This window comes from Lytechinus variegatus, chromosome 6 (genome assembly GCF_018143015.1).
Source record: "Lytechinus variegatus isolate NC3 chromosome 6, Lvar_3.0, whole genome shotgun sequence".
Taxonomy (NCBI): Eukaryota; Metazoa; Echinodermata; class Echinoidea; order Temnopleuroida; family Toxopneustidae; genus Lytechinus; species Lytechinus variegatus.
Genome location: NC_054745.1, coordinates 5,865,482 through 5,888,548, shown reverse-complemented (window position 1 = coordinate 5,888,548; position 23,067 = coordinate 5,865,482). Strand labels below are relative to the sequence as shown.

Below are 23,067 nucleotides of genomic sequence, written 5' to 3'. Positions count from 1 at the left end.
TTATCCCGGTGGATGTTCATGAAAGTTTTCAGCACGGACCAATTTATAAGCACTGACAATTTCATTGAGATCCTTGGTTCTGATTGACTTAGGCTCTGACTGTTGCTATGGCAATTGTCGAAGAAAGACAACTTTTCAATGCTAGCAACTTCCATGAAACGGTCTCCAGGTCATCGGATTCAATCAGTCATTCCCGCACATAATTTGATTAATTCATTTTATATGTATCATCTTGTTACTCATTTGAAATATGCTCTCTTTTCATTTGTTCTTGTATATTACTCGGTTCTAATTGTTTGTATCATTTGTGGCAGCATTTTATACGACTTCAATGTTCTTCCACGCTGTCTCCACATTCTTTTCTTATTGTATATATATTCTTTTACCTTGTAATTGTTTTCAATTTTAAATGAAATAAATTGAAATTGACTTGAATAATGCATGCATCAAGCTACAGTGACGTTCATGTCCTTCATGTAATTAGTTCTGCGCGCGTTGAAATCAACTAACAGCATGACATGCAAATCACAAAACCCCTTGTTCATTTAAGGCGTCTATTGACGGCCCAAAAGTGGCAAACACTCCTTTTTGCACTGTTATCTTTGACGAATTTTAAGAGTCTATTTCCATCACGTCTACTTTTTGGACCGGTGGCAAACTGTATGAAAAAGTTTTTAAGAGTAATTACCTCCCCAAAAGTCCCTTTTTTTTGGGGGGGGGTCACCGGCCTTGAAAATTGAGGGACCCCCCCCCTCCCCAATGATTGCCGGGTAAGGCAGGTCGTGTGAAATCACTGTGAGGTCGTTAGTAACGATACTTCTTTAATGAATGCTACACTCATATCATTGGGCTATGTTTTCCCATTTCTAGATGGCATCCATTGTATTTGTGGTTGGTCTTGCATGCCCATTAATATGATTAATGGATTCGTTGTCGTGATCATCAATATGATCCAACTCATCTTTCTTGGTGTAGACCTCTGTCATTTCTTCCTGAACGACTGGTAATTTATCATCCTGCGTATGGAAAGAGAGATACCATATTTCTTTTAAGTGGTAAAAATGGCAAAGAGCCTGTGACTTAATCGTTTGACTTAATAGGAAGGGGAGTGACAAAAGTCACCATTTCATTCATGTAATTGCAGGATGTTGTCCCAAAGGTAACTTTATACAACACACACATATTAGTTAATCCTTAAGAGCTGATTCCATGAATGCGCGTCACGTGACATTTACAGGAATCAGCTGTAGCAAACCAAATTAACCAACACGACAACAATACAATAGACAAAAGAAGAGAGTCAGCGGTGCAGTAGATTCCGATCTTAATGGCGATACCTACCCACACAACAACATGCGTGTGTGCAGCCACCACTTACATTAACCCCCATTACCGTCAAATCCACACGAGATATTAGTATGAGGTTATACTCGTGTGCAAAAATAATGTAAATGTAAAACTATTGAGAAATTAATCATACCTCTCCATAGCTGATCTTGTCAAATCCACAGCGCATGCGCCGTTTGAGACTTCCGGGGAAACAACAGAAGAGGGCGTCTGTCAAGTGATTCTTCAGGCGATTATCAATCAACTCGGGGTCTTGGAAACCTTCCGACATATCAAAATAAAGTGAATTCAGAAAAAAATATCTGAAAATGTATCTTTTGAGTAATCGGACATTCATTTGCTAGGGGTTTACCATGTGGGTGTCGTGGTCTAGTGGTTACGACTCTTGTCTTTAAATATGTAGGTCGTGGGTTCGATTCCCATCACGGCGTGCGTTCTCCGGTAAGAAAATTATCCGAATTGTGCTGCACTCAACCCAGGCGAGGCGAATGAATACCCGATAGGAAGAAATTCATTGATTATCTGATCACCTCAATGGCTGCCTTGCTACAGCCGTAGTAATCATGTTAATAATGATTATGATACAAAATGTAAAGTGCAGTAGAGTATATTGATAAACAGTGCGTGTCAAAAAAAGTTTACACTTTGATAAAGCGCTGGGAATTAATAAATATACAACGTGTGAGTAATTTGTCACATATAATCTTAGGTTTGGGTCTCATATATCCAATAAAAGTAAAAGTTTTGACAGAATGCTACACTTGAGTGAGCACTATCCATTTTTTAAAGCTCACAGAAATCTGCGCAGAAATGCTCGTTTGTACCATGTGTGAAGGGAAAAGGGCGAGTCAAACTTACCCTGCGAAACATTTCTCATACATTTCCCTTGCACTTTTAGTCAATTGAAATAAAACAGATACATTCAAGCATTTGCTAACAATTTTGCCACCCAAATTGAAATTTCAACACTTATTAAACACAACCTTCACCCTTTTTGTTCCAGCTGGATCTGAGGACATAACTGAATCTGAACGAACGTTTATACCAGACATCTCTAGCATTTTTTCACAAAGTTTTATCATTTAAAGTGGGTTTCCATTTAATTTTTAATTTAATACTTGTTTCTCCACACTTTTCCCAAGCTCGACAATGATTAACAAAAATAAAAATCAAGCCTAACCATTTTAAATATGTAAATTACAGCTCATTGTAAAGCAAATATCGTCACATTGGCCTCGGTGTGAGGGGGAGTGGGGTGGGGCGCAATGCACTCCTCGAAGTGGTTTGGGCAAAGAAACAAATTGAAAAATGTAAAATATATCTTCAAATAAATTTTACTAGCTAAATTCCACGTATTATTCATGATTAAAGTCTACTTTTATTCGCAAGCTATTTCAAAATTCTGCGCAAATCATTTTTCACTAACTTTTCAAAAGTAAGTGGTGCTCACTCAAGCGGAGTTATATTGTCATTTGCTTAATGAATCTGTACCAATTTTACAATGAATGTGGAAAAAATTTCAGGACATTACAAATGAATAATTTTACATGATTTTTTCTGAGTGTAACCTTTTTTTGATACGCACTGTAGTATCTACGCTTAATAAATTGTCCATATTATAAGTATCGTTATTCTTCTTCTTATTAGTAGTAGTATTATTTTATCATTACCATTACTATTACCTGTTAGATAACTGACGATCATTGCTGTGATGATACACACTATGGTTCCGATGAGTCCATAGTAAAGGAATGAAATATGATACAAGTTGGTAATTGCTGGCCTGGAAAGAGAGAGATAGAGAGGGACTGTCGAAATGTTTTTTTTTGTTTATTGAATATTAGAAACCCAATAGACTTAAGCATGTACATGTACTCCGCCTTAGCTAATTCATTCATGGAGGGATGAGAGAAGACACACTTAAATCCCCAAAGTCGCCATTCAACATGCTTAAAAGGTGTTAAACGGGGGATCCACTAGGTTGTAGTTTACCCCCCCCCCCGCACTAAATATGTGTAAACATATACACAGACAGTTCTCATACCGGAATTTACTAATTCATAATACATACAGTGACACCTGTCTTTAGTGACCACCAGATGAAAACACAAATGAGGCCTTTATAGCAAGGTGACTGCTATAGACAGGTTCTAATACACACAATCTGCCTCCATGGGAATCAGTTCTAGTGATCACTATAGGCAGGTGGCCACTTACACAGGTTTGACTGTACATTAATGAAAATTGAATTAAAAAATGAAGTGCATGAGTCACAACTCCTTTGAATACTTAAAAAGAAAACCAAGAGTCTAAAACCCGACTAGACCAAAAGCTTCGGTCTCTGTTATGTTGGTTGTTCAGCTGAACTTCGTTGGCTTCACTCACCAAATACATAGACCGAAGTTAAACCGTCGTCTGTACGGGGGCTCAATGACCACGGCTAATTTCTTGTTTTTCTCCTCAATACCGTGATATTTTACACAAACAGTGCATTCATATGCACCTTTAGGTGATAATGTTTAAGTAACGACTAAGTAACGACAGTTTCTTACTCTAAATTCCCGCTTTGAAACTGGCATTCAGAGGATTGTCTCTAAAGTTGACACTTGCGACTCGGAGAGTGGGCAGCCATCTTGGTAATGAATTATTCATGAAAAAGTGGCCGGCGAAAGTTAGACTCCGCCCCATGACCTTTACGTCACACATATGCCTTGGCAAGCGCGAGGAAACGTTGAAAAGGAAAAGAATATTAATATTGAGTTGACGGTTGAGTTGACGGTGCCGTGGGAGACGAGGATAGAAGAGGCGAGGGAGAGGAAAATGGATAAGTATGCTAGTCTGAAGCAGGAGTGTGAGCAGAATGGATGGGGAGCAGAGGTACATACAGTCGAGGTTGGGTGCAGGGGGTTTGCGGGTGTCTCTGCAAGGAGGTGGATCCGAGCAATGGGGTTCAGTGGTAGGGAAGGGGAGAAGTGGGTGGGAGAATGTGTGGGGCAGCCGAGACGGGCTGGGCTTGGGTTATTCAGAAGGCAGTGTAGTGCTTTCTGGACAAGATTACTTAGGTGTCAATGGGGGTGCTGTCCAGGGTATTCCAGCATAGCACTGGCCAGCCAGGGGGAGGTGTACAGCACTCAAATGGCCGAAACACTTGTGATCCCTGGTGTGCTGCTGATGACCCGTTGACATCTGCAGAATTTAAGATCTTTCTGTATTTTCTACAGCCTGACGGAAAAGAGATGATCTGATTGGCCAATGGTTTCGATAAGCAGTTGACCCGGAAGTTCATCCCACCTCATATGTTTGTGTACATTATCGACTTCGGAGGAACGAGTGAATTGGGAGCTACACGACAGCCGAGGAAAGTCACTGTTTTTGTTCCTTTCGAATTGATGTTTTACCACTTTAATGCCAAGAGGAAATAACAAGCTGCATTTTGGTAAGTTTCTTTTTATATATCGTTTTGAAATTAAGAAATAAATCGATGAGCCCCGCCGGGGGGATTTTGCGTTGTACCTCCCCTAATGGCGGGGATACGCTATCGAGCCGTCTGTGGACGAGGAGAAATTAAAACATTAAAAAAATGTTTAAAAACTCCTCGAAACAGACGGCTGCCAGCTGTCTAAAACCCGACGTACTTACAATTCCTCCGAAATTGGTTCCTGGGTTGAGCCTGGGAGTGTTGCCGTAGTCCATTCTGTGGTTGGGCTGGTGTAGGTCGTGTATGTGCCATTGGGTACTGGACAACCTTCAACCGATAAAGGCAGTTGGCCCCTTGATGAGGGGTATATGATTGATCCTACCTTGATCCAAACCATGACAATGAAACTGGCTACGAACCCAGCAACAGCCCCCTAGAAACACGAAAAATAAGTAAGGGTTCTTGGTCATCAGTGGAGGATGGATCGGTTAAAGAAAACACAAACACATGGCCCCAAAATTCGATCAAATAAGGCTAAACAACAAATTTACTCTTTCGTTCAAAATAAAATGTTACTTGACGTGCCCACGACCTAATATCAACAGAGCCTGCTGACATGGGGGAGGGGGGTCATGAAAGTTGTCAGCAATGACAAGTCGTCTTACTCCGACCACAGCGACAGTCAGAGGCATAGCTTCTGAGCCAATCAAAACTACGAATTTCACAAAAATTGTCAGCGATGACCGTTTAATCATCGCTGACAACTTTGATTTTTTATGTACAGTCAGTTGTTTTCAGCGCTACCCTAGTATACAACTAGCAAGCTCAGATCGATTCTCATCGTTTCTTCAACTGTAGCTCTTTCACAATCGCATGGATCAGAGGTGATTGAAATGTTAAGGAGTTACTAACTCTGGAACCGACGACAAAATCTCGCACCAAAAGTACCCCTCACAGTGCATCCTAAAAAAGTTGTCGCTATGATTCTATATCACATTATATTGGCTAAAACAAAGAAGGAGAATCTCAAGATAACAATTTATTGCAACAAAAATGTAGCTTATACGAACCTTTGAATTACAACGATGCACGAATACAGCTAAGATAAAGATACCAAGAAACCCGCCAGAGATCACCCCGACAATACTGATGGTAAACTGTGTTGAGAAAAAAAACACACACAAACAAATTCCATGCTTACTGTGGGCGTACGACGGATGTAAATACCTAAATTCGCGAGATTTTATGAAGAGGCCGCAGTGTCAACGTAAGACTGATTCATTTTTACAGGCCGTAGGGGTGGCAGAAAAATTATAACGCGGATTTATAACATTTAAAAAACAAATATTTTTATGCTTGCCGTAGTAATTAGACCAGCCGCATCCATTACGTAGAACGGATTACGGCGGCCGTACGTTGAGCGTACAGTGGCCATGCGGCTGCCCTGGACTCGAATGATGTTCCCTTCCCTCTTTTTCCCTTTTTCTGCTTTGCAAGCATGGTGCGACACTTTGAAAGGTTTCGGAAATTTCATTTCTACTGTAAAATAGCATGAGTGTGACAAGCCACTCATTGTATACTCACTGTACATACCCTCCTGCCGCCGCCGTGAGGGTGCCTTGCTATTCCTACTTGCATCTGGCGAAGTATTTGTTAAAAAAATTACGGTCGCGGCAGGGTTACTCTGCAGCGGCCCACAGTGGGCCAGAATGAACCTAAAGTGCGCCAAAACCCATTATTTACACATTTGTACGATTAAATTTGGTAGATAGGGGTGATTTTACCCGTAGAATTCAATGAAAGTATTTTCAAATATTGATGACGTCGTTAAAATACTGTTGTCTGATTGGGTGTTAACATTTGAGAAGAAATTACATGTTTCTAATTCTACAATAAGTTTCAAATTTTTAGAAACTAGTTTTAGAGAAATTTCAGCAATAATTAAGCATATTAGCAAACAGCAAACACACAAACAGGCAAACAAAGAAAAATAGTCTGTGCTCGGGGTACAAACAACTCAATATTGGTGACTAGAGTATCGCTTGAAGAGGGCACCCTACCACGAATCCGGAATTGTAAAATTCAAAGTGAAATTGTAAAAAAAAAATCAAATGAGTATTTTTATTCCCTGGGTACAATGATTAACCACACCTACATAAATTAAAATGGATTGATACCAGAAGTGGACAATGAAATCTTTAAAATAATTATTCCAATGGTAAATAATACTTAATAGAGGCCGGGTCATCGGAAGGTTAATAAGTACAAGGCCCTACAAGGCCTTAATTATTACACCAAGAACGGCGTGTACAAAATCTCTCTCTGCTATCTCACCAACTATGTCTTTGGTGAGAGGATCTTTTGGCATACTTTGATCATCAGGGGGAAGAGGCTGTGATTGTGGTATTCTTAAAAACTTGCTACTAATCACAATGTCACCTGTTACCATTAGTCTGTGGAATACATATAAAGTCAATGAGAGTCACAAACCAAACAATCCTAAAAATGATAATATACACTTCCTTCTTGATCGATACTAACAATAATTTATAGCAAATTTAGAATGAGCCAAGGGATAAACGAATTCATACGTATATGTGAAGTTACAAACCTTTTTGGGGGGATAAAAAGGATAATGCAACTTATACATATATAGAGCCCACGTATATCCCATCTCTGTCCATGCACATTTTCATATTTTGGCAGAAAACTGCATGAGACCTATCACATCCCTAGCCTTGTGTCGATATACAATAGCCCCTACTTGGTTTATGAACATCCAAACAAATTCATAATCTTACCCGGGAATCTTACCTTTAGAATTAATCTTCTCATGATGACAGCATATCAGATATGGAACACGGGATGGAACAGTTTGAAATCAAAATGAAGTTGTGCTACATGTATCATTATATAGTTAGTTGAAGTGGGAATGAAAGCTTGTCTTTACGTATGTTTAAAGGGGAATCCAACCCAAATAAAAACTTGTTTTTATAAGGAAAAGAAAAATCAGACAAGTTGATAAGTGAAAGTTTGAACAATATTGGACAAACAACAAGAAAGTTATGAATTTTTAAAAGTTGTAAATATTGGTAATCACTATACCCATGGAGACTTCAAATTGGCCGCATATGGGATGTCATAGTGATGTAAGGCAAGGACTATTCTTCCATGTACTCCAATACATATTATGGCTAAAATGTCATTTTTCCCAAAAGTTTTATTTCAAATTATATTTTTCTTTCATGAGGACATACTACAATATACTACCTGGGTTATAATTAGATTACTGCCCCAGGGGATTGGGTACTTAGGAGAAAGCCACAAATCCCTGATAATAAAGTACATGGCCTATGGGAAAGTTGTCCTTGCCCCTTGTCATAATTTACTTACACAGTTGCCAATTTCAAATCTACTTAGTATTAGTGATCTCAATTTTAAAGCAACTATAACTTTCTCATTGCTTGTCCGATTTCTTTCAAACTTTCACCATTCTGTTTAATTTATTTTTCTCCTTCCCAACATAACATTTTATGGCCAATGCTGGATTCCCCTTTAACGAAAATATTTTAGTCAGATACCAGTCACAAGAGCCAGACACTTGAACGGACACCCCCTCCCACTCTCTCTCTCTCTTTCTCTCCCAGCACGCGACGCGGAGTTTGGTTAATGTCACCCGCAACGTTCGGCACGCGCATAATGGGACACTAACTTGGAACGATTTTTGTGATAAATACGGCGAACATGTGGTTGGAAAACTTGTTATATCTCCAGAAAATGCAGGTATATGCAGCCAAATTTGATATCAATGTAAAGCCTGAACTATAACAAAGACCGTCATGATATTTACAGCGCAGCAATCTACAGCAATTTGTAAAAGAAATGATCATAAAAAGAATTGCTAGAACCCCCCCCCCCCCCATTGTCAAATGGTTTCGTCCAAATTTACCTTTGAAGAGATAATCATTTTATCTTGAAAATTTCCGATCACTTAAAACAATGATTCATCAAAAAGTAACGTCAATAAAAAATAAATTAAGCAATCCGTTTTGTTAAAATAGTGAAATATCTAAAAACGTGTCATTTACACATGCGGTAGCCGTAAAGGGTCATTTTTCCGGTAATATTGAATAAAATGGGCAACTAATGATCAATTTCATGGAGAAATATTGTATGGAGACATTTAACAGGTTCTTATCTTTGGTTAGAACATGAAAAAAAATCAAAATTTGTTTCATGACCAAAAACCAGTTTTGGTGCACTTTTGCTCTCTCCTGGCCCACAGACTGTGCGGGAGTGCGTCAACATTTCAAGGACATACGGCAGCCGAAGAATTTCTGTCTCAATAAACTTAAAAATACTCCATGCAGCGACCCTAATACCTTGGTCACATTTGCTCTACAGCGGCCGTACGGCGAGTCGAAAACAGCCGTTTTATTAATTTTAATTCAAACCACCTGTATAGTTGGACAAAATATGTTAAAACGGCTGTTTTCGACTCGCCGTACGGCCGCCGTAGAACAAATGTGACCAAGATATAACATTCGTGACTGAACTGGACGTGGAAATTCTGCGACGACCGTATAATTTCTACTCCCCATATAAACTGTGTAGTATACACGAATATGCATGAATTATCAATTTGTTTATAAAAAATAAGGTTACAGAAGTGGCATCATAATAAGTAAATCAATTGAAAATATACAAATAAGGATAGGCGGCCTACCTAAAGCAAATTAAGCAAGTGGGAGCCTTTCTTATCATTCGTAATTCACAGATGAATCAGTGTGAATAAATTCTAATTACCATAATCAAGTAAAATACATGAATATCATTTTTGGATATTCTCTAACCCATTTGTAGGTGACTTTAAAGTGATACATTCATTTGTTTTGTGCATTATAACTCCCTATGAAATCTTTTACTACAATTTCACTCAAAATGGGGTAAAATACCCCCCCCCCAAAAAAAAAAAAGAGAGGAAAATCTCACTTCTTTCAGAGAGGAGCGTGATTATAAATTAGATAAGCTCTTTTGCATTTACAGATTACGTCATAAATTCAAAGGTGTGGCCTGTTGTTTACGGCTTGCAACGTTTATTTACTTTATCACGTCACGGTGCGCTATTGCATTTTGTGTACATTCGTAGCCCCCCCCCCCTACCCTTTAACGAAGTATTGGGTAATATGACCTTTCAAAATGGTTCAATTCTACAAGCAAAATAAGAATCGCCACCTAAGGTTAACCAGATGAATGTAAATTAGCATTGACTAACGCCCTCGCACGATTCGGTATATCGAATTAGATGACGCGGAACCGGATAGCACACCATGACGTAGAAAATGTAAATAAACGTTGTAAGGCAATTAGTTACTGTCTGCATACCTGTAAGATTCCGGACTGCATGAAACTAATACAAAAAGAAGAGCCAATTGCCAATATGCCGTACACAAGAGCTGTAATAAAAGAGATAAAAAGTTATGTATTCTGAAACTTTGTAACTAATAACACATACAAACAATTGTATCTGGCCGTGCAAAATTTTCTTGTAATTAAAGGTAAAAGACAGTATTCACAGGAAACACTTATTTAATGAGAATGTCTTGAAAATCAAAGTTAAATGCCACCATATTTTCCCCCTCTAAGCGAGGGACTTATTCATAATTCATCACACATGTCATAACTGTAGTCAACTGAACATCACAATATATTTAACATTTTCTTTGGTTGTAATCATACCATTTTCCACTTCTCTTGCAAAAAGATATTTTAAACTTGAACCTCTCCTGTCCATACTATATCTATTTCTATTAGGCAACATTTTATACATACACCAAAAGGCGATTTTCTTTGTTATATCCGTGTTTTTATCGGTATTGATTAATATAAGAAAAAAAATCACATGAGTTTTGACGCTAAAAGAGTACATCACAACACTCCTAACCAGAAGCTATTCTTGGTCAATCAGCGCCGGGGACAATGGTTAAAGTCGCACCCCTTTCAAATTTATTATACATAATATCATTGCGAGTGCGATTTTTTTTTTCATTATTCTTTGTTGTTTTTTTTTTGTAATCTTAACACGATTCATATCTAACTTATCAATGAATGCGAGCGCGAAGCGCGAGCTGACATTTTTTTATCGTCGGACCTGAAAAGGAAACCTTAAAAAAAGCCTGTTTAGAAAATCATGCATAAATTGTGGTAGGGATCTCATTAGATAAAGTGACTTAATACAATTAAAGGCGAAGCGCGAGCCTCTTTTTTTCAACATTAAGATCTTAAGACTGAAATTCCTAAACAAACAATGATAACAGCCGAACACGAAGCACGAGCGGAAAATTATTGGAATTTAGATCAGAAATCGGGACATTTTATTGAAAATTAATCCCATGATGAGGATCTAACTAAGCTATTAATGCAGGCACAATCGATGAACTGATTTTTTTCAATATTCTCACCTGGAAGGGGGAAAAATGAGGTCTTCCGATGAATACATAAACTTCCTATACGTATCTCAACAGCGTAATGCGAGTGAGAAGCGCGAGCCAATTTTTTTAATGCATATCCTCTCCTTAAAGGGGACGATTGTTTGTAGAAAGAAAAATAATACTAATGAAGAGGGTTTGTATCTCCCTTATCAAATCAGTGATGATGATTTAAGGAAAATTAAACCAGAAAATTAAATGTGTATTTCAGAAGTGTTTGTAAGAACGAAGGGTAAATTATTAAAATGCTAACCCGCAGACATGAACAGTTATAATATGCGTTTGACAAATAAATATTCTAAGGACTATTTGATTCTTGAAAAGAATAAGTGTAATATATATCACTAATAAAAAATGGCACGATATTCATTTAAAAAACATGCAATTTTAATTTCTAATTGAGTTGGAAACTGCATTACCAGTGGTATTCCTTTTCTGCCCCTTTTTCCCTTAAGTTTGCCTATTCTTTATGCAAAAACAATTTTTTTTTCTGTTCATTCCTCGTTTTCTTTTCTTTATTTGCGCCCCCTTTCCCTTTTTTGAGCCCCCATGAAATTGACGCCCGGGCACGTGCTTCCCTTGCCCTTCCCTAGATATGCCACTGCTCCGAACGTAAGAAAAGTGCTACAAATGTGTTTTGTCAGCAATACTTTATTTTAAACGATTATTTCTAACGGGTAATAAGTTGTTTAAAAGTAAGCGAAGCTCACCTTTACATGTCCAGTTTCTTTTAAACACAAAAAACAGTGAATATCAGTCTACATCTGTTCGTAGAATCCGGTTTTAAACAAATCCGTTAAAAAAACCTTCATTACTAATTACCACTACATTGTTATAGGTTTAGATTTGGTACATTGAAATAGAATCAGCTTTGTGAAATTATGAAATCTTAGCTTAACACTGGTAATTCTGATAATCACTAACACGAAAATGCATATGTGGGACAGTGTATTATTAATATTGTTTTTATATTCGATTGTTTTTTTGGGCCTGATGTTGCCATCATAAGATGATAAAAAGTGGCACATGACTGCCACGTAAAAACCATACTTAAATGAAAAGTACAAGATTTTACATCCAGCTAATTAAATATGAATTAACCCTATACTATTCTTAACTATTTCCATGTTGGGAGCTAAAGGGAATACATTGGAGGGGAGAATTCCACAGCCTCGCCGTCCTTGGAACATGGACCTAATAGTAGGTCCATGCTTGGAATATATGAAGTATTCGATTTTGGGACAGTGACTCTGTATTGGTGGGCAGCTTAGAAAATACCCGACCACCGACATTTATGGAATTCTTTGCGTTTTTTTTCAGCAATTACACTTTTTTTTTCTTCACTTGAGCCATTCGGCATATTTTTTTCATTATTCTTACAATGAAACACTTGAGTGGTTATTTTGTTGATTCTGTTCGAAGTCATTTTAAGATCGTTACCACAAGTTGCATTTATCTTTAACTGATGAAAATACATATGAACGTCAATTTGCAGCGCGGGAAATAATGAATATTAGAAGATATATATACATATATATATATATATATATATATATATATATATATATATATATATATATATATATATATATATATATGTATGTATATATATATATATATATATATATATATACATATTTATATATATATATACATCCTCTTTTGGAGAAGTTCATTATGAAAAATCACAATCGTTGTACTCTACCTAATATCTTGGCGACTCTGGCGTAGTTTCCCTCACTAATATTCGGCCATATTGCTTTCACGCCATCTTCTGCCGTGATAGCTGCCAGTGCATTTACTCCCGACGATAGCGTGCTGCAGAAATGGATGACATTTAAATGTTAAATAATTTATCTACGTTTTGGTTTCTTCAATATTTTTGTCTGTTTTTGGTATTATCGTTCTACGGATTACGAGAGTAAAACAAAAACAATCTGAAACTAGACTATTCAATTTTTGAACAGTTCCATTTTGTAATTTTGTATACACAGCAACATGTTTCAACTGGCACAATTTTTTTTCTCCAACATAGTGCCTTTTTTCGTGCAACGACATGGTTGTCAGAGGGATTTCTTCCCTAACCCTAAATCACTTATTGCCCGAGGGTTACAGGACATGATATTATGAATAACCTTCAAAGAATACCGGGGCTATTAATTTCATTTTTTTAATTTCACGGACGAGCATACTGTAGGTTAAATATACTCTAAATATTTATTATATATATATATGATATGTGTGTGTGTGTGTGTGGGTGCGTGTGTGTGTGGGTTTGTGTGTGTCCGGAGTTCGATCCCCGGCCGCGGCACCTATGCCCGTGAGCAAGGCATTTAATCTACAATGCTCTTTTATTCTGCTTTCAAATAAATGGAAATGCTATATTCATTGTTGGTAACTAGGTGCGCACTTTTTTTTTAAAGTGTGGGAGAGTGTGTGTGTGTGTATATATATATGTGTATATATATATATATATATATATATATATATATATATATATATATATTTATATATTTATACACATACATAAATCATTATTCTATTTATTCTCAGATAGATTTTCATTAAACCTTCCTTCGCACTTTGATCTTGTTTAAGATTTTTATTTTCCCTAAACCAACATATCATCAAGATTAACTTCCACTTTTAATCAATTTGTCTTTTTTCTTGCATTTTTTTCTTTTCTTTCTATTTATTTTCTTTTTTTTTCTTCTTTAACATGCTTTCTTTTCCCTTTTTTACATTGAATTAAATTGCAGAATATATATATATTCTTGTCCTCTTATATACTTGTGCATTTTTATGAAATAAAGAGAACTTAGAATCGAATTGTATATCAGTTAGCATGTGGTTATAACCTACCTCAGAGAAGCACTGACAACTGATGATAAAAATACACCAGGCATTCCGGGTAACTTGGCAAACAACTCCATCACAAAGAGAGGCATTATCTATAAAAATAATAATAATAAATAAATAAATAACGAAGGGGAAAAACGAAATTCGATTCTGGAAAGAAGTTTATGGGGAAAATGAAATTTCAATATAAGAGGTGGCGATTAAATCACATGCAGATAAGCTCTAAATGATAGGAACTGAACTTAGACCTACGGATAAAGATGTAAACAAGTGTATCGATTTCCGTAATTGTTAAAGAGATCTTACAGCATTTTCACCAAAAAGAACCTATCTACCCGATAGTTTATGTTATGAATAATATACCTGGTCACGTGACGAGACGACCTTCGATTTCCATGGGTCACAGTTTACGTAGTAGGCGTACATTACCAATCCAGAGAATATGCACAAAGCAAATATTATCCCCTTGAAGAGGACCGCGAGGAACAAGGCCCTACAGACATGAAAAGAAAATGATTTTTTTTTCGAAACAAGATAAAAAAAATGTTGTTTTCAGGTGAACTATTCATTCTGGGGGGCTTACACATGAACAAAATTTCAACATTTTTTATCTATTCGGCATCTATGTTGCAAACGATTTTAATATAATCATAAAGCCAAATATTTTAGTAACCAATACAATAATACATTAAGCAGTGATTTATTTTTTACTATGATTTTTATTTATTGCCTGTTTCTGTCTTCTAATATCATATTTTTTCATTGATTTCTTTTATTTATCTATCTTTATATTTATTCATTCATCTTTTTAGTGAAGATTTAAAACATTTCTATGCAGAGAGTTGGCAGTAAAAAAAATGATGGAAATACTACTACCTCACACTTACCCTGTTTACATGTAATCGGCTTTTGGTTCAGAACCGCGAGTCGATGCAGAATCGGCTTATGGGTTTATCTTGCACCGCGTTTACACGCTGCACGTTGCCATAATAAAGACAACGCTGAATCCATGCGCTCACAAGTACGTCATAATGGTACAGTAAATGAAATGCGCTTGAATTGCCGATGCAGAATCGGCTTTCTGTTTACACGTAGAAAAAAAAGCAGATTCTGCATCGGCACGCGGTTCTGAACCTAATACTTTGGTGGTGCAAAATTGCCGATTCTGCATCGAGAGCCGATGCAAGTTAATCGCGTTTACGCGCAATGAAAAAGCCGATGCAGCGTGTAAATTGTTGCCCATACGCCTTGTTTCACCTGCTCAATGCTTGGAAGTTACTTACTGTATGGCCCTGGTCTTGGTTCCACAGGCAATAAGGCGTTGAACCTCTACTTGGTTTGGTCTTGCCCCGTTAATAGTACTTCCTATTAACATAGTCCACAGTGTATATAGGATCCTCGGATCTGGGTTCCCCCTAAATAACAGTTAAACGAAAATTTACACAGCAGCCTACAGTACATCTCTTTTTTTAGCACAATGTTGGCTGAGAAATTGTCGTTACAATCTCTGGTTCTGGGGAAGAAAGGAGACGGTTGCAATTGGACATTTAAATTAAACCCATCCCACTGCAACAATAAAGTAACAGGTTATGTTTGTATATATTTTTTTAATTTATTTATTTTATTGAAATATATTTATTCAGGAAAAACACAAGATTTGTATAAAAATACTGTTTTACATCAGATTCCAAAAAGGTTAAAAAGTTACATCAAAATTCAAAAATCAAAACTGATATAAGAATACGACCAGGTGCATATATTATGCTAAAAATAAGAATGACAATGGCAGTTCGTATTTACGCAATTTATTTATTTGAATAGATGGTTAATCAAATACATCATAGATATTTGTTACTGAGCACTATACATAAATGATTAATAAAGAAATTCATTCAATAATGGATAAACCAAAAATAATGGTTGACAATGATAATGATAGCTATTATGATAATGATGATAATAGTAATATTGATGATAATAATTATCAAAATAATATTTTTAATGACAACAAATAATCATGTCAAATTCAGGAGAAAATATGTGATTAGATAAACCTATTGCAAAACTTTGAAATCGAATTTAAAAGTTAAAAAGGTGATTGCTTGATTATATCAATTAATAAATGAACGCAATTAATTGATGAACATGTACTTAGATAGATAAATGAATGCAAATGATTAAATAAGTTAATCATTTAATAACACAAATTTATAGTATGTTAATCATCTCAAATGGGGAGTTGGTAAATTTGGCAAAAAAAATCTTTACTCGAGAAACTGGATCCGATCGCCCTGTTCAGCAATTTGCCAAACTTTGTCGAGACCGCCGACCACCATGGTGCCTTTGATGATCAGGGCGACGACACCAACGATCATGATGATTCCTTGGACGGTGTCTGTCCACACAACTGCCTTCAAACCACCCTGTACATATACAAGATGTATATTTATATATATAAAAGTGTGATGTTAGTCACGTACTACAGCTTTGGCAACTCTTTTATTTAGATATTGTGTGAAAGAAATGGATGAAGAGAACAATGGTTGGCGTAGCTTAAATCAAGGTTCTCCAGAGCTATCTGCCCTTTTTTGGAAAACAAAAATGGAAACGCCGAAAAAATGCTTCTGCCGGGAATCGATCCCAGGCCACCAGCTTTGAACGCCGGTGCCTTAACCACCAGACCGCAGAGACGGGTTAGTGGCAAGGACGACCCCGATCCGACTGACCGTAGGATAAACAGATTTTCGACACTATATCAATTATAATTTCCTTTGTCGGGTGTGGGTAGGTAATGAACAATGACAAGCCGCAATTGTTATCTTCATCCATTCCTTTCACAACTTATTTGAATAAAAGAATTGCCAAATGCTGTTGTGCACGTATAATTTCACACATGATGAATGATTCCCAATCATATATATATGTATATGTATATATATATATATATATGTGTGTGTGTGTGTGTGTGCGTGTGTGTGTGTAAATATATATATATTTATATATATCTATTCATATATATGATTGGGAATCATTCTTAAAAGCGTAATACCGATCTGTGTAATACGAATCCCAACCACGGCGTGTTTTCCTTCAGTAAAAAAAAATCTACACTATACTGCACTCAACCCAATTGAGCTGAATTGGTATCCGCCAGGATTGATTCCTTTAATGCATGCTAGAGCTAATCCCGGGGTAATAATAATAAAAGATATTAAAATCCCTTTTAATATAAGATGTACCATGTGTTTGACATTTTTACTTTCTCACACAGCTTTCTCATTTCCCCTCTTTTTCAAGAGCATTCAACACATTCTTTTCATGAGAAAAGTTTAGTTTTCATCATGATGATCATATTGATCTCAATATACATGGTGATTGTATCCGTGAGCATGCAAATTAGAGACAGATCACCTAATTCGTCCTCACGACGAATGAAAATTATAGTTAATATATATATATATATCAGTCAGACCGCAGGTCCCTATGCTAATGAGCAAAAAGGCCAGATTCATCCAAATCATCTCGTGACTGAATCCTCCTCCTTGCAAAATCTCGTGATTCGTGAGATTTTTTTCTCTAAGAATTTACCTGTTTTAACTTCAAGTTAAAGGAAATATTATTGCACCATCAGATAGAGTAAAAGTTACTCTTTCATATTGGTCATTTCTTTTGTATACAATATTTTGTTAAATAAGTACATTTCTGGCCTGAAAGTGTGCCTCAAAACTGAATTTTCTTCCTCCGTTTTCTTTTGCAAATTGCGCAAAACTTTTTATTTTGAGCTTCAATGATATCTATATCACCATAAAGCTGAGCTTCTGTACTTTCTCACAATGCCACACTTGATATGCGGCACCTTTTAATCGGGTCAAGATCACACTTTTCCCACCAAGGTACAAGACGAGATTTCTGAAATTTTGTACTTGCATGAAATCCAGAGTCCTGATTGGCTGGATAAGGTTCACAGAACAACAGGCGCGCGGTATTTGAGGAGATTACCACATGGGAAGTGTGACCTTCCCACGAACCCAGGCACTGGAACAGTTGGAATTTGCCACTGGGTGGTCTCTTTGACCAATCAGAGTGCAGTATTCTTGTTTTCAAACTGCTTTATGAACTTGGCAAATGAAAAGTGTGATCTTGACCCGATTAAACCAAATCTTATTTTGAAACCTATATAATTTTATAGCATACATATTCAGCTTTATCATGATATGAAAATCATTTGAGCTCAAACATAAAGTGTGAAAATAGCAGCTTTTGTCAGGTGAAAATTTTTATTTTGTAGCATATTTTAGATCAAAATTTTAACCTATATTACAAAATCTTTGAATAAATCCTAACACATGACCTGAAAGAATTATTCTTTTTCTTTACAATGGTGGCAAATTCATGAAATTCGAAATTCGAACATGAAATTGCACAATTAGAGCAGCAATGACCGAATAAAAAGAGGTGTTTTGGTCCGCATCAAGCTCATTAAATATGCAAAACAACTCAAGTCATGAATATCACTTGGATTAAAGAAGCCACTTTCTTGGGACCTGCAGTCTGACTGTTATATATTTGCACCACGCAAATTACTCTTATTTGTAAAATACTCCTGGATGCTTACCACTGATGTATAAAATATACACACTACTCCAGTCAACAGAATACATGTCCACAGATCAAACCCAGTAACTATGGCAACCAAATGAAAAAACAAAATAAAAGGGATATTAATTGATGTAACACGTTGCATTTTTTTGAGGGGGTAATAATTGTTTGCTTGCTATTCTTTCCCCCCTTACATTGAAACTAAAATATTTTGAGGGGGTAATTATTTATTTAGCTAGATGTTCGGCAACATATACATTGCGCCATCCAAATAATTCCATTATTAATGTGGGTCTCAATCACACGATTACACTACAAACGAAAATGCATTATGGGTAACGCACTTGGCAAGTTTTCAGTAGTTGGTTATTGTTTATTTTAAGTAGTCACATGTACAAGGCAGTCAGTTGGAATTTGCTTTAAATTGAGAGGTGTGCAGTTTAAAACACTAGCACACAAAGAAATTGAAGATGACATACCTGCATTCAACACTATCGCAGGTGTGTAGACCACAGATCCCAAATAGAACAGCTGTACGGTGACAAGTATGGTAAGGCGAAAATCAAAATGAGCGTATGATTACACATTGACGATCTTACGAACAAAATGAAATATACAGAGGGAAATGGAAAAAGAATAACTGTTCTTCTTCTTCTTCTACTACTACTACTACTATTACTACTTCTATTACTACTACTAATACTAATGATAATAATAATAATAATAATAATAATAGCCAAAATAATGATAATAATGGTCTAACTATAATAACAGTATAAATGATAATGATTATAATGATAATAATGAAAATAATGATAATGACAATAATATCAATGGTGATGATAATAGTGGCAATTTGTTGAGCGCAAACTGATCGCCAGAGATCCCGATGGCGGCTAGCTCCAATGGCGTAGGCTGGGGGTACGTGCCACCTCCCGCTCTGGCAGAGGAGTTCCGACACTAGCAAACACAACGAAATTTGTACCAATTTTTTTTTTTGCTTTCAACAGCTGATTTTTTCCAAACTGTAGTTTCACCCTCCCCCTAAGATGTGTATCCCCACCATACTACTTGAGATACACCTCGGCATGATGTGCACCTCTCAATGCTCAAACAAGCCTACACCCTTGAACCCAGTAACGATGTCCTCGCGTTCACTTACATTCCGAAAACAATAAATGTGTAAAACATAAATATGTTACACTTTGTCAACAAACCCAAGCAAGAGGCGAACAAAGAAAAATGATAATAAAAAAATAGGCATGAACCTTGTATTAATGGAATTATTGCTATCCCAATTATTGACCCATAATCATTGGTTCTATATGCTTTGCATGTTCGATGATGTTGTAAATATTCATTGTAGCCTAAATCAATGTAAATATTGATTGTAAATATCATGTGTACTCTCATACCCCTAGAGCTGGTCAATATAGAAATAAATCGTACGTTATCTTATCTCCTAAGCGTGCGTCAGACATGGAAAAAAGTCTTATAATTTTCTAAAATCCAATAATTGGGCTTGAAACGTTTACTAGCGTCACGACGCGCTACCACGTTTGATTACCTTTATAAAAACGCGCCGTCTATTGTACAGGATAAAGGGTCATCTCTTTGATATTTTGCACGCCGGTTAATCACGAAATATATAGCTTGTTAGTAAAAGACAATCACGATGCCACATACTAAAATACACCCGCAGAAAGCTCGCAATGCATGTTGGCAACCAAACATGCAAGTTTGGCCTATTTCATCATCCTTTAAAAAAACGTTCATAATTTCATTCTTATTTTACATACTGGTAACCTGTGAAGCAGTTCAATCTCAGATCATAATGTGCATTGTATGTATTGGTAACTGTTTATGGTTTACAGAATCGAATCCGAAAAGAACCTGTGCAGGGCGGTCGGCTGTATACTCAATGACAATAAACATGTATTTTATGGTGGCCCTGAAGGGACATCGCATATAGACCAAATCGCGAATATTCACGACGTCGCCAATTTCGTCCTGGATTTCGTCGTCAATTTGAATATTCACGAAGAAATTGGTGACGAAATTTAAGACATCGTGAATTCCGTCGCCAATTTCGTCCAAATTTCGTCGCGAATTATTCACGACGAAATTCACGACGTCGTGAATTTCTTTTGCTTGCCTGGGCGGTATGCAGGTTGAAACAGAACGATGTCCACTGCTATCCGATTGGGCGAAATTAAGGAAAATAAATTTGATATTAGACCAACTATTTATGAGACGAAATGGTCAAAGACGAACTGGTGATAAGACGAAGTGATGACTGGACCAAATGGTTATTGGACCATGGTTGTTAGGCGAAAAGTTAATGGACAGACTTGCATTATACGAAATGAATGTAGACCCTGTTGTGAGTGGACGAATTAGCAGCAGGCGAATTGGTTTCAACCCGCATACCGCCCAGGCAAGCAAAGAAATTCACGACGTCGTGAATTTCATCGTGAATAATTCGCGACGAAATTGGCGACGAAATTCACGATGTCGCGAATTTCGTCGTGAATTTCGTCGTCAATATTCAAATTGGCGACGAAGTTGGCGACGTCGTGAATTCCGTCGTGAATATTCAAATTGACGACGAAATTGGCGACGTCGTGAATTTCGTCGTGAATATTCGCGATTTGGTCAATATGAGATGTCCCTTCAGGGCCACCATACGTCTGTGGTCCTCTACTGCCAATTAAGTTTAACTAAACTTTTATGAAGTGAACACATACCGTAAAAGATGAAAAAGCTATGTTTGTTATCAGTCGTAAAGCTTTGTTGAAACGCATTTCAAAAAACTGTGAGAAAGAAAGATATTAACATGAAATGATTATTTTGCTACCTTTATTTACTGAGGGAAATATAGAATGAATATACAACCATAACACTGCATTTGACTTGTCAATTAAGACAATTTAAAATGAGAAGAACCTAAATTAAAACCATTTACAAAAAAGTCTTTGAATATACCAGTGTGTTTATTGTTAGCGCTCTATGAATAGGGACTGACGATAAGGTATTTTTCTCTCATTTTCGTCTTTGTATCGGTTTTATTTTTTATTTTTTATTTATTTATTATTTTTTTTGGGGGGTCTTTACTTTCTTTTTCTTCTTCATCGTCTTCTTCTTCTCCTCCTCCTTTTTCATCTTCTTCTTTTCTTCTTCTTCGTCTTCTCCTACCCCTCCTCCTCCTTCATCTTCTTCTTTCAATCTTCTCCTCCCTTCCTCTCAATTTCAACACAATAAGAAAGATAACAATTTCTCGATCGTGTCGATAGTTGCTCACCTCATAAATACTAATGACGTTTATTCTAAGGAAAATGGGTAGGAAAAGGCGACAAAACAAGACATCTCCTAGGGCACCTGTCACCATCATCCAGGAAAACATAGTCCCATATACGTAGATCTCACCAGGCATTGATATTACAGCTATTGCAGATATATAGCTCACCGCCAGGGACATCGCAACAGGGAAAATACCCATTTTTCTATTACCCACTAGGAATTCGTCGGCCGTCTTTTGCTTCCCGCCGGAGCAAGCAGAGTACACACCGATGGACGCGGACACGAAAAGCATCGCTCCGAAGACGACGTAGTCCCACACGCTGAAATAGTGGGGGCCTGAATCGAGTCCTTGTTGGTCCATTATGATGACTCTGTGGATGAGGCAGTTGTAAATATTAATTAATAAATTTTCAGTGTTTTACCCTCCTTTTGGATGACTGAGAGAAAAGGGGAAATATGGTTCAAAGTTTAACCAAATATGCTAAAAATTGCTGGCTTTCATGCCCAAAATATCATGCCATAGGCATGAAATTAAAGTATGAATATTAATCAAGGGTTATAATGGTCGCATACATTCGTAATTCCGAAGCTTCGTAATTCCGAAGGTTCGGTTATTCCGAAGGTTCGTGATTCCGAAGGTTCGTAATTCCGAAGGTTCGTGATTCCGAAGGTTCGTCAATCCGAAAACGAAATAAGGTTCGTCAATCCGAAAACGAAATAAGGTTCGTAATTCCGAAAATTAAATAAGGTTCGTATTTCCGAAAATGAAAAATTATTCATTATGGTAACAAAAACGGTGTTGTCATTACAAGATTACACTATTATGCAATGACGATCGATGATACATGCATGTGTTGTGGCCAAAGGCATGTATTTCATTAAGAATAGGCGCCCTGATCAAGCATAGGCTAATTTCGATTTTATCTGAGCAATTGCTGCCTAAGCAAATGGTTTAAAAATGCAGGGGATCAAGTGTGTTGGTCGCGTGCGAGTAACCTCTAGATAATATGATTTGTATTGGAGGGGATGTCAGTTTTAATAACAGCTTCTGCTGGT

At 36.8% G+C, this 23,067-nt stretch overlaps 1 protein-coding gene across 1 annotated transcript; it reads right to left on the bottom strand.

Annotated features, from left to right (window-relative positions):
- Nucleotides 1-132: 132 nt before the first annotated feature.
- LOC121416755 (sodium-coupled monocarboxylate transporter 1-like) lies at nt 133-22,372 on the bottom strand. The gene is made up of 15 exons (XM_041610211.1): nt 22,013-22,372; nt 21,459-21,524; nt 19,191-19,242; nt 18,728-18,795; nt 16,381-16,535; nt 15,396-15,527; nt 14,476-14,605; nt 14,116-14,204; nt 12,959-13,071; nt 10,140-10,221; nt 5,836-5,911; nt 4,987-5,198; nt 3,030-3,130; nt 1,481-1,608; nt 133-1,016 (listed from the first exon to the last, which is right to left on the bottom strand). Exons 1-15 carry the CDS (start codon nt 22,370-22,372, stop codon nt 867-869), a joined length of 1,914 nt encoding a protein of 637 aa, XP_041466145.1. The 3' UTR covers nt 133-866.
- Nucleotides 22,373-23,067: the final 695 nt, after the last annotated feature.

Coding starts and splice junctions, on each gene's coding strand:
- LOC121416755 (XM_041610211.1), bottom strand. CDS start 22,372: ATGGACCAACAAGGACTCGATTCAGGCCCCCACTATTTCAGCGTGTGG. Junction 14,205..14,475: donor TCGTCTCGTCACGTGACCAG/GTATATTATTCA, acceptor TTATTTTTATAG/ATAATGCCTCTCTTTGTGAT. Junction 1,017..1,480: donor ACAAGATCAGCTATGGAGAG/GTATGATTAATT, acceptor TTCCATACGCAG/GATGATAAATTACCAGTCGT.